This window comes from Mytilus galloprovincialis, chromosome 7 (genome assembly GCF_965363235.1).
Source record: "Mytilus galloprovincialis chromosome 7, xbMytGall1.hap1.1, whole genome shotgun sequence".
Lineage (NCBI taxonomy): Eukaryota > Metazoa > Mollusca > Bivalvia > Mytilida > Mytilidae > Mytilus > Mytilus galloprovincialis.
Window position 1 is genome coordinate 76,947,158 of NC_134844.1, and position 12,913 is coordinate 76,960,070.

A 12,913-nucleotide genomic window follows, 5' to 3' on the forward strand; every position below is an offset into this window, starting at 1 on the left:
TTATTTGCAAAAGCTTATTATCCAATAGAGCAAATGTACGCTGTGATTGCTGTTGTTTGTTTTTTGTAATGATGAAAAAAGGTTAAGGTGAGGGTACCCAAATTGCACCTATTTTGACGTTTTTTCACCTATATCTACTTGTGATCCAGACAATAGGTCCCATTCTGTGAATATAATGATTTACTTACAACGCGATAAAACCCTGGTTTTAATTCAGATTATTATTGGTTGTTAAATTATATATAATTATATCATTGTCATATTTATCTCACCAAGACTTTTGTCCTCCACGTGATACGTAAGATATAGCCACAGAGTCATCCGATGTTATGTGGGAAGACTTTGTCATATATACATATTAGATTATAAGCATTCGTAATGCGTGGCGTATGGAAGATACCTTACTGAAATAGGAATGTAAGTGAGTCGTTATTATACAAGTTTGTTTTAAAAAGGAGGAACTAGACTTTTAGAGATATTTATGAAATTGTCTTTAGGCAAATAAACCCACTTAAAAGACAAAAAAAAAATAAAAAATAGAGAACCTAAAAAGGGCGTTTTTGATTTTACAAAATTGATAAAACAAAACTTCAGCATAATCTACACTTATAGGTAAAGCAGAATGAGCATAAAGGATTTAGAAAATTTAGATTTGTTCTTTTAACTCTCATATATATTCAACTTTCTCTTCAACATTATTAGACATTAGTAATGCACAAAATTACAACATCAGAGTGACAATTGTACATGATGTTTACTTTAATAATCAGTCATTCATGACTTAACCTTATGACTGTTTTATCAATTTTGTTGATTAAGGCAATAAGATAAATACTGGATGTATTTGAAGTCGTCTCATCATATTTGTATAACTGATGTTCCTGTAAGATGTAAGGGTACAGAAGCGCATAAGTATTTCAATTTCTACATCAAGAAGTAAGTCAGTAGGTAAGTGAGCAAGTAAGTTATGTATTAATTTATGATAATGAACTATGCATGAAATACAGCTTTAATCAGGAATCACAAAAAACATTCATTTGAACATATAAATCAATTTATTTATTTTAACTTTAAAAAAAAAAGGCTTATTGATTTATAAATAGATATATTTAGTTTCTTTTCAATTATTTTCTGCCAAGAATGAAATTTCATGGCTGCGTTTAAAGACTAAATAGTGTATATTTGGTAATCATTGATTAACAGTTTTTGAAACAAACAAACTTTAATCAATCTTTTATGAAAACGTCAATAAATATCTAGATAATTATTACAGTTATATTACTTTCATTGTTTGTGTCCTTTCCAATAATTACATTAACAGTACATATGAGTCTAGATGCACATTTTGACAATAAATGTCTTTTCAGAATGCCGGTGGCCTAATTATTACAAATGTTATTTGTATGATAAAGAGGTAATACACAATAAAGGACAACCAGTGTGATCAAAGCCGATTTAAAAATCAGAGCTTTGATTCAAATAAAGATGTTTTTTTTTTAATTTAAAGAGCGTAAAAAAATTGTAACATCCAATAATTTGTTTATAACTACTTTGTTTACATAACTCTAGAATATCTGAAGATGTGTGAACCATGCAGTTTACAGAACAAAACAGAGCGTGCTGTTTTTTTTTGTCGGAATTGCATCGAAAAGTACTGTGAACCTTGCTCCTTTACCCACAAGGCTCATAAAGTAAGCAGAGAGCATGATATTGTTACATTTGATGACACTTCACAAAATACGATAGCTTGTGAACCATGTAATTATAGAAACACATTCGCTAGACCTTCTGATTTTTGCAAGGACTGTGAGGAATATCTTTGCAAAAGCTGTACTATTGAACATCGCGCTCAAAAACAAAACAAGAATCATAACATGCAACAGTTGAAGAATGCATTGAATTGCGAGCCTTGTTTAGTTAACGGGAAAACGGGAACAGCTGTAAAGTTTTGTCTTGATTGCAAAGAACCAGAACCACTTTGTGCTTCATGTGCGGACATACACATCGCAATGAAAAGAACCAGAGACCACAGGCTGTCATCAGACAGAATTTATTTAAACCGGTACGCAGATATATGAAATATTATAATTTGAAAACAATTTGATTTTTTATCATATATGTATTTAAAAGTTTGAACTTATAATTTCTTTTGTGAAAATCTACTTCCTTAATACAAACCATAAACGATTTATTCTTACATGCCAAAAAATCATGAAATAGTAAGCTTATAATAATCGAATCAAGAATTAAAATAGTACAGTTTTAGTTATCATACTTTTTTTTTCCAAACTGTATCGAAGACTCAAACCAGATGCACAGAAAAATCCTGGAAACCAGAGTGTTTGTCAAGCAAAAGTCCAAAAGAATTCAAAAAGTTCTGAAGGTAATTATCAAATAAGACAAATTGCATGTTTCAGTTTCTTTGCTTTAAACAGTAAAGGCTTTTTTTGGTGAAAATATTTGAATCTTGATTAAAAGAACACCAACGCTTTCATTAGAATTTTCAGTTTGAATGACTTTAATTATCAAAGTACAAACGGCCCACTAGTATTTTATGTGATGTTTTACAATATGAAAAGGAAGTATATCTCATAGATATTTTTAAAAATTTATTTACCTAGTCGACATGGCAAGTACAACAGGCAAACAATGCGAACCATGTAACCACAGAGGTATGGAGGTATCAGCTTCCCACTACTGTCAAGATTGTGACGAACGATATTGTGAAAATTGTATGCAAAAACACGCAAAGAGCAGGCAAAGTAAAAAGCATGATGTAGTGGATATTAGTCAGGAAATCGAAAATTGCAAGCCATGCCTGTTAAATAAGGTTATAACACATGCTTCTCACTTCTGTAAAGATTGTGCAGAAAATTTATGCAATGAATGTACAAACACACATACATCGCAAAAACTTACAAGAAATCATAAGATTATACCTTTTCAATATGTTGATCGTAAGTGCGAAATATGTGAATCTGCAGTTGCAACATCTTTTTGTAAAGACTGCGACGATCCTGATCTCCTTTGTGAGTTGTGTGCTGAAGAACATACTTCAATGAAACAAAACAGAGGCCATAAAGTTTCTAGCGATATGACGACTTTTATATCCTTGTAAGTATTTTCCTCCCAATATTCATCAGTATTTGATTGCTTACCAGTTTAGATTTGACAATGTTCAAATAGGTATCATGCTATATTATTGACACGCGCTATGTTGAAGAGTTATCTATTATCGATAGACGCATCTGGTGTTGAAAAATTGTAATCTTTAATTATTAATGATACAATCATGAGTTAAGAGTATTATAGAATAAAGGCATACTATCGATAATCCCTTTAATCAATCTCGGAAATAATAACATTTTCCCTGTTTTATTTCACTTGTATTAAATCCTGATCTTTAAAAAGGAAAGTCTATGATTTTTTACAGTGCTATGAAAATACATTTACCGGAAAAGATCGATTTGAAAGAGGAACCTAACCAATCAGAAAAACAGGAAGAAAAGGTGAGGAATTGAAAACAAATAGCAATAATTCTGAAAACTGTAATTTGTATTTCCCGAAGAAAGTATTTTAATTTTTTTACTTGTTTTTTATGCTCTTTTTCTGTTTTATTCATGTTTTCACTCTTATATTTGGTTAAATATCCCAATATTTCAATCATGCGTGTTCCCGTATATTTGGCTATTTTGTACCGAAAGAAAAATATTTCAGAAGCACGTGTGATATAATTAAGGTATTATAAATGATTATTATTCATGAATATCAAAATGTTAGTTATGACATTATTTTTTTTAATACGATATGCATGTTTTTTTGTTAAATTTTTCAATCTCAAGCATGTGAATTAGTTGATTATTTCTATTTTAAAGATCGATTTGAAAGAGGAACCTAACCAATCAGAAAAACAGAAAGAAAAGGTGAGGAATTGAAAACAAATAGCAATATTCGTCAGCTGAAAAATTGTTTGCAATATGTTTGAGTGAAGTTGATGAACAATAGTTACAGATTTTTTTTATTCAAACCATATATATGGTTAATGAAACTATCATATTGCTGGTTTATATGAAAATGCATACTCACACTAAGTGTTATTTAAACTTTTGACCGTTAGTGGTGAAAATAAAAAATCAAACCCTTAACATCATGTATACATACAACATTTCATAGTTCCTGAAAAAAAACTCAATGAAATACATTGCTATTATATGTCTCAATGAATCTGAAAATGTTAAACATAGTGTAGAGATTCATTCCAAATTTCTGAAAACTGTAATTTGTATTTCACGTAAAAAGTATTGATTTTTTTAATTGGTTCTTTTTATGTTATTTTAATGTTTTCACTCTTATATTTGGTTAAATATCCCAATATTTCTATCAGGCATTTTCCCGTATATTTGGCTATTTTGTACCGAAAGAAGAATATTTCAGAAGCACGTGTGATGCAATGAAGGTATTATACATGTTTATTATTAATGAATCCTAAGATCCGTATACTTTTTGATGATGATTTAAACTATATATTAGTTATAGCATTATTTTGTTGATACGATATGCATGTTATTTGTTTAATTTGTTAATTGATAATTACTATTTTAAAGAAAGTACGCAAGGAACCGGAAAAGCCATATGTGGCAGAGAAAGAAAATATGAAATACCAAATACATCTGAAATGGGAACACAAAGAAGTTTTATGTGATTCAGAGTCATATGAGATACTTTTCAAAGAATCAAAGAAAGGATCCTGGAAAGTGTTTAACCAAATACAATCCTGTCGTAGTCAAATGGTCATTGTTGACGGCCTACAGGCTGACACGTCGTACGTTTTTAAAGTTCGAGTCATCGACGAAATTACCGGATATGAGGGTCTTTTTAGTCCTGAAAGTAATCTCATTAAGACAGACGAAACTCTTGCCCATAAGATTATGAAAAAATCTGAAAAGGGTGCAACTGGACCGCCAGATGTATACATGTTACCAATTAAAGAAAATAAGGCAGCGAGAAATGAGATTGCACGGACAAGAAAATTTACGCTAGGTAAAAGTTGATAAACGAAAAAATGGGTTCCATAAGATACAGGTTTAGGTGATAAAATACTGCATGCATGTACAAAAATTATATCTATACCTCATTTCTACATGTTCTATTTTCCTGAAGGCGTTTAAGCAAATATTTAAAAAACATACTTCAACTGTACTCATGTAGGTAATCTTGGCGGTTCTATCTGTCATACTGTACAACAAAAAACATTTATAAAAACTTCCTTTAACACTAATATTTACTTATTCTAGGATCACCTGGTAGTCACACACAAGAAAAAACAATAATGATAGTAGGAGCAACAGGTTCAGGCAAGAGTACTCTCATAAACAATATGGCAAATTATGTGATGGGTGTTACATGGGAGGATCCTTTTAGATTTACTCTTGTAAATCTCGAAACATGCGAACAAGCAAGAACAGGAAATGAGGTATACTAATTCAAATGTGTTTATTATTATTGTTGGGTTTTCTGTATTTCATTGTAGTAATCTCTTCGCAGATTCTTTATCATTAAAAAAAGGACGACTTAATACCATTGTTTAAAGGGTCTTATTTAAGTCTTAGGACAAATAAATGTCGATTCAAGTATATTATGAAACTAAGACATTTGAAGTTTTCACCATAATGCTAATCACATGGTTTTTTTTCAATTATGAAGACATGTCTTCCTATTTCAAACATAACTGACGACACTTTGAAGTCTTGTCTAGTCTGGTTTTGTATATAAAAATGAAAAGTTATGGTATGAATTCCAATGAGACAACTCTCCACTACAGACTAAATGACACAGAAGTCAACAACTATTAAGATCACCGTACATATTTCCATAATGCGCAAAGCCTGTTCCTCATGGTAAGCTGTAAAAGGCTTCAATTTGAAGACAAATGTATAATTCAAACCAAAAACAATGGTATTCAAAAACTTCACCGGCTTGATTTATGTTAAAAAATAACAAAAAACAAAAATGATATAATAAAACCCTAACCGTATTGGTCGCAAAGTTTTGGAACTTTTGGTCCTCTTTGTACGTTTTCGATCTTTTTTCATCTGAGCGTCACTGGTTAGTCTTGTGTGGACGTGGCGCACGTCTGGCGTATTAAATTTTAAATCTGGTAACTTTTGTTAGCTATTATTAGTGTGTTTCTCTGTCCTATATGTTCTCCCATTTATTTTTATTGTACTCCTGTCATGTAATGTTGTCATTTTAATGTTATATTTAACATTGCCCTAAAAGCGGGAAGGTTTGAAATGTCGAAAAACAGGTTCAACCCACCATTTTTGTTCTTAAAATATCCTGTACCAGGTAAGGAAATTTGCCTTTGTTATAAAATAGTTCGTTTCTGTGTGTGTTACATGTTACTGTTGTGTTTTTGTTGTGTCGTTATTCTCCTTTTGTATTTGATGCGTTTCCCTCAGTTTTAGTTTGTAACCCGGATTTGTTTTTTTTGCTAAATCGATTGATGAATTTCGAACAGCGGTATACTACTGTTTAATATACTACTATAAGAGATTCCTCGCTTTGAACAGATTCTCACAAAATATTCATAGAAATACTCAAGATAAATGGTGTGTTGTGTACAAGTTATCATTTTGTACAAATTATACTTTGTATATAAAATTGTACACATTATTAATTTGTATTTTGATTTTGTTCAAATGGTAATTTGACTAACTTACCTGGATTTTGTTATAAAAACATTGATACACACTAGAGAATTTTTATTCAATAACCCTTTGAACCTTTATTTACAAAATACAAAAATACCGTCACTCACTCACTTGCTCAAAGGATACAGTATTTTTTGTATTTTGTAATAAGGTTAACAATAGAATAAGTAAAATCACAAAAATACTGAACTCCGCTGAAAATTTAAAACGGAGAGTCCAAAATTTAAAAATAGCGAAGTCAAAAGCACAAACACATCAAACGAATTGATTAGAACTGTCATATTTGTGATCAATACGTAAAAATTCTTTGGTATGTATTACTGCTTTGTTTTGTAATAAAATATATTTGTTTTTGAGAAAATATTCAGAGCGCACTTCATCTTAGAGCACCGTCCTTTACTCAATATTTCAAATTGTATATCAATAAAATAAATCTTTAATATAGTGAAAGTACATACTTGCGTGTATGTTAAACACTAACACGTAGTGAAGGGCAGTAAGTATAATTTCATTCTAAAATGTATATTCTAACCAGAATATTATTTGGTAGTTTTCTAATGTTTATTTTGTTTCATTTTGATTAAATGAGCATGTTTTGCTAAGATTTGGTGAAATCATTTTTACGACTTTCAGAGGTTTCATCCAAGACCAATAACTTCTTTTGGAAAAGCGATTTTTCAGTATTTTAAGTTCGATCATCTGTAATACTACACCTTGCTCTAGTCATTTTTTATGTTTGTGTAAATCTTTAATTTATGAAACAGATTGGCAACACATGTGTACGACTGTTTATTTGAATAAAGAAAAGAACTTATTTATTGTCTTATTCAGGCTGCTTTAAGAAATATTAAATATTTGTTTTTGTCTGAATATTATTTTTATCTAAGCCATGTAAGAAGAGATCACTTTGATAGCAAAATTGTCAATAAAAAACCTACTTCAAAATTATGAAATCACAAGAAGGCAAACATTTTTTCACAAAAACACATAAAAGTAAATGATTGTTCACACATGTGCTCAGGAAAGACAAGCAGTTAATGAATCAAACGCTTTGCATAAATTAATTAATGGTTTTAAAGACATGTTTTAACAATTTGTAGGCCTTATCACAGACAGAATGGATAACTATGTATACAATATACAACGATGTTTCTAGTCGAATAAATTACACAATCAATCTCATAGATACTCCTGGTTTCGGCGATACGCGTGGAATTACACAAGATGCCGAAATAGTTTCCCAAATAAGGCAGCTTTTCACAGCAAAAGATGATAGAGGAGTAACTGTCCTTGACGCAGTGTGTTTTATTGTAAAAGCGCCAGATGCTAGACTTACAACAATACAAACATACATCTACGAATCAATTCTTGCATTATTTGGTAAAGATATCGTTGATAATATTTGCACTCTTGTTACATTTGCTGACGGAAATATACCTCCAGTGTTAGCTGGTCTTGCAGCACTCCCTGAAAAGCCACTTCCATACAAAGTTTATTTTCCTTTCAACAATTCCGCACTTTTTGTCAACAACACCATAAAAGATCAAGAGAGTCTTTTGGAATTTTTTTGGGACATGGGTTTAAAGAGCTGCGAGAAGTTTTTCGTAAAAATACTAAGTTTAGAAACAAGGAGTTTATTGCTTACTTCGGAGGTTTTGACTAAAAGACAACAGCTTGAAAATACTATTCTTCATCTTCAACAAGAGATTGATAAAGGTCTCATAAAGATTAACTCATTAGAACAAGAGGTTGAAATTTTCACCAAATTCGAACGGCAGATAAACGAAAATAAAGACTTTGAGTACACCGTTGAAGAGAATAAAGTAGTCAAAGTAGACATTAGTGGACAAGGGATTTACACTACAACTTGTTTGGTGTGTAATAATACTTGTCACAATAACTGTGCATTTGCCAATGATGCCGACAAAGCTAGGTGCATCGCTATGTCGCCTGTAGGATCGTGCAAGATATGTCCCAAAAAATGTCATTGGCAGGAGCATTCAAATGTACCATATATATACAAATGGGAAACAAACCGAATTAAAAAAAGCTACTCCGATATGCTTTCAAAATATGAAGAAGCATCGAAAGAAAAACTTACGAAAAAACAACTTATACAGAAAATGAATGACGATATCATAATTTGCGAATGTGGAATCCAAGTAATGATCGAGGAAATAACAACATATACTAACAGGCTAAAAGATATAGCTCTGCGTCCCGATCCTCTCAGTACAGTCGCATATATTGAACTAATGATAGAAAGTGAAAAGCTTGAAAAGAAAAGCGGTTTTCGTCTTAGAATTAAAACATTAGAGGAATGCAAGAAACGAGCACAGTATGGAAAGAGTTATCAAATTTTTGCAGACCGATTACAAACTACACGAAATAATTTAGAACAGAGTAATCAACAACAATCAGAAGGGTTTCTCGAAAATGCAAAACAAAGAATGTTCAACTTACTTTCTTAAAATAGAAAATAAGTATTGCTTTAATTATTTCGTGAGAGATTAAACATTATCTAAAAAGGAATATTGATGTGTAAATTTGATTTATTGATTCATAAACAAATCGAGTGGGTTATTTGAGCACCCTCAAATAAAGTTAATGAGTGTGTGTGTGTGTGTGTGTGTGTGAGTGAGTGAACTTGTGCCATTCACACATCACAGAATTAAAATATTCATGAAGAAATACAATTAATTTTTGTACAATTTTAAATTTGTTTTTAATTTAGTTTCTGGATTGCAATCAACTTTTTCGCATGTGTTACAAACGACCAGGTGAACTTGGTCTATCAAAATCAATTGTCATAAGACCAGTAACACTGAAAGCAACTCAAAATCCTCGGTTTAGGATTCATAAATATGCTTGTTTTAAAGGATTATATTGTTTAATTTCCTAATCTCAAAACACATTCTGCATATCATGTCTTTAATCTAGATTTTTTTGTTATAAATCTCTGTCTCTTAATCATCATTTTTTTTAATTCTGTTGATATTCAAATTTTTATTTTCAATATAAGATTATACTAAAATTCAAAATCTCTTAATTACCTTATAATCAATGTCTGGTTGTTATTTTGCTTTTAGTCCAACCACATTAAATGAGAGATGAGTTTGTAAAATATTGCACAAATAGCTTTCTTGTTGTTTTTTTGTTTTCCTTTTGAATTTTCGTCTCATTTTGTTTCATTTATTATCAATAAATGAAGTGATATAATAGTTGTATTTTTATGACGTTATTACTATTTGCATTTTTTGATTAAAAAGCAATTATTTCGAATCCTTTTTGTACTTTTATAATAACTTATGTCAACCTACATAAACATGATTAACAAAAACAAAAAGATGGATATTAACCGTCTGCGTTTCACTTGTAAAACAAAAAGAAATGTCAAGGTCAAGTCGATAGAAATTGATTGCTTGATTGATTGATCGTTATTTTATGCCACTTTCAACACTATTGTCTGTTTGTGGCGATTTACTTTTATTGGCGAGAAAGCCGAAGTTCCCGGGAAAAAACCGAGATCTTCAGTTGGAATGCAGACAATCTCAGAAAATAAGGATTGATTTAAACTCACTTGCCAGGTGCAGGATTCGTACTTAAAACCTAAAAGAAGACATATTTCAATAAGACTTTAGGGTCATTAAAAAATGGTTCTTGGATAATTTAACTATTTACTAGTTGATATGTTTCCCTATCAACAAATAATTAAGAATTTTAGAGTTGATACAATGGCCAAATAATCACTTCAGATGAACGGCGAATGTACATTGTTAGCAGAAAATGTATTAGTATCCCATATTTCCACCTATTTGATAGTTTCCCCACACAAGATATAATTCTTGTACAAGCTTCATTAGTTTCGTTCTTGAACAAAAGTTAGGAAACCTAAAATTGAAATACGAGTATGATAGCATCAAGAGTTTTGATAGTGTTAAAATCGTCTAATGTCTTGTTGTCCTTAGTTTAAATACAATCACATCACTGGTATCGTCTGAATACACAGAGGGAATTTGGGGATGCAACCTTGAGCAGATAAAATCTTGTTTACTAAGACTTTGTAATTTTGATATTACAAAGGCTAAAATACAATAAACAGTATTATATAAATATACCATCGCGGAAAAAAATGAATGGTGGTGGTAGGAGGTATATAGAAACCAACATGACCTTTGTTCTATATGTCCGTCCATCGTCCGTCCGTTCAACCGTCCGTCTGTATGTCCGCCAGTTTCGATTCATGTGCATATGTTTTGTTACCGACAGACCTAAATAAACAAACTTGGTATACAGGTGCATCATGGTATATGTATGTTTCATGTATCAAACTTCGGCCAGTCTGACATTGATTTGGAATTTTGACGCCTTTAATGTCGAAGGCCCGTGCATTTTATTTTTACTGTAAGACTTTACTGATCATTTTAATTACCAAGGACTTAATAATACGTTGTATTTTCCATGACTTGACTATAAGGAATTGGAAACATTGGCTGAAAATGTATCATATACAAAAATCAGGTCAACCTGACCTTGATTTTGACTTTTACCCCTATAATAATACAATTCGTACAACTCGTACAATTCGTGTCAAGTGCTTAACTTTTGTACCATAAGACTTTTGTTTACCAAACTCGTTATACACTTGCACCAAAACAAAATTTACGACAAAAGAGATGATTTTAGCCTCCCAATTGTGAATCTTCCATTTTTAATTAGCAACATTCCAGCAGCGTCTGAATACGGAGTATATATCTCCCAATTGATACGATATTTCCGGGCTTGTATTTCCTATCATGATTTCCTCCATAGAGTATTGCTGTCAACAAAGAAGCTATTAAACCAAGAGTTCCAAATGGTGAAGTTTAAATCATTCCTTCGTATATTTTACGGACTCCATCACGAGTTGGTTGACCGTTATGGAATAAACGTTTCACAGATGATATTTGATATGTTCCTTATGTCGTAACTACTATCCCCTTCCCTTTTAACGATTGTGACCTACCGAATTAAACTTTTTACTGGATTTGTAATAACATAAGCAACACGACGGGTTCCGCATGTGGAGCAGGATCTGCTTACCCTTCCGGAGCAGTTAGTGTCATCTAACAAAGTTTGCTCACTCTAATCTTAAATTTGACCGTTGACACTTATGCTAGTAAAACAAAGTCTGATTTGTGTTTGTAGCACATCGTTTGTAATGTTTAACACGGAGGCAATGATTGTATTAAATAAACGGCTCGAATGTAAAACATTGCTCCGTTTAATTAAGTGTAAAACAACATGAAAACAAATTTAAAGATAATAAAAATAATGCAATTTAGACTACACAATATGGTTTTGTTAATGATAGACAGCCAATAAGATGAAAACATTACACTGACCTTCATTGAAAGCTAGTGCAAAGCCATGTTTATCTAATATATATATAAAATGACTCATTTTTATTTATTTTCAAGTGCGTCCCACATTAGCTGTATATTGTAAAAAAGAAGAGTAAAATGTTCAGGAAAACATACAAATGCCCGCCACAGCGTTTTCGCATTTTAGGCAAATAAAGCTAAAACGGGTATGGAGGTCTTTTCATATGAAATTGATCGATGTATCAACAATACTTTCTTATTTGTATTAGCAGACAGGGAAATATATCAGAGACTGCAAGTAGTCTTTTTATAGGCTAGAAATATATTTCATAACTGATACAACAATCACAACAAAGCGACCAAGTCAACATTCAAAATGTAATGCTCAATTATCTAATTGTCTAGATATTATATGTTACAAGTGGTTCGGATCGTAGATAAAATATTATATTCTAAAATACTTGCACATTTTCCCAATGAACTAGATAAAATGACATCCCATCGATATAATGCCAGTGAATTGGTTTTATTCTATGGCATGTTTTATTGAATAAAAAGATTTGTAAATAGTTTTAAAAAAAATGTGCTTTTTAATGTCAGCAAAGTGATAACATTATCTTTTGAGAGTCTTATAAAAATGGTGAACTTGTTTTAATGATATAAGATTATTATCACAGGTATATAGTATTACGGATGTACTTAGGTGAGGTTTGGAATTTGTTTCAGATGTTGGTGTTTTCCCTACGATACAAGGTAAAATAGTTTGCCCAATAAGACCCATTTATCTTTTCATATAAGACTTAATAATTGAAATACAAATAGAAATACATCTCAAAC

General features: G+C 31.1%; 1 protein-coding gene and 1 long non-coding RNA gene across 2 annotated transcripts in view; one reads left to right on the forward strand and one right to left on the reverse strand.

Moving 5' to 3' along the window:
- Positions 1-12,913, reverse strand: part of LOC143083703 (uncharacterized) — a 221,748-nt gene that overhangs the window by 138,373 nt on the left and 70,462 nt on the right. The window lies entirely within an intron of this gene.
- On the forward strand, positions 855-9,995 carry LOC143083702 (uncharacterized). The gene is made up of 9 exons (XM_076259996.1): positions 855-948; positions 1,570-2,062; positions 2,301-2,383; positions 2,622-3,114; positions 3,434-3,509; positions 3,876-3,923; positions 4,605-5,040; positions 5,295-5,473; positions 7,814-9,995. The coding sequence occupies exons 2-9, from the start codon at positions 1,581-1,583 to the stop codon at positions 9,182-9,184; spliced, it is 3,168 nt and encodes a 1,055-aa protein (XP_076116111.1). The 5' UTR covers positions 855-948; positions 1,570-1,580; the 3' UTR covers positions 9,185-9,995.

What these genes read in the sequence shown, in the direction of transcription:
- LOC143083702 (XM_076259996.1), top strand. Translation starts at nt 1,581, where the DNA reads ATGTGTGAACCATGCAGTTTACAGAACAAAACAGAGCGTGCTGTTTTT. An exon ending in ATGACGACTTTTATATCCTT is followed by an intron (nt 3,115 to 3,433) that starts GTAAGTATTTTC and finishes GATTTTTTACAG; the next exon opens with TGCTATGAAAATACATTTAC. An exon ending in GACAAGAAAATTTACGCTAG is followed by an intron (nt 5,041 to 5,294) that starts GTAAAAGTTGAT and finishes TACTTATTCTAG; the next exon opens with GATCACCTGGTAGTCACACA.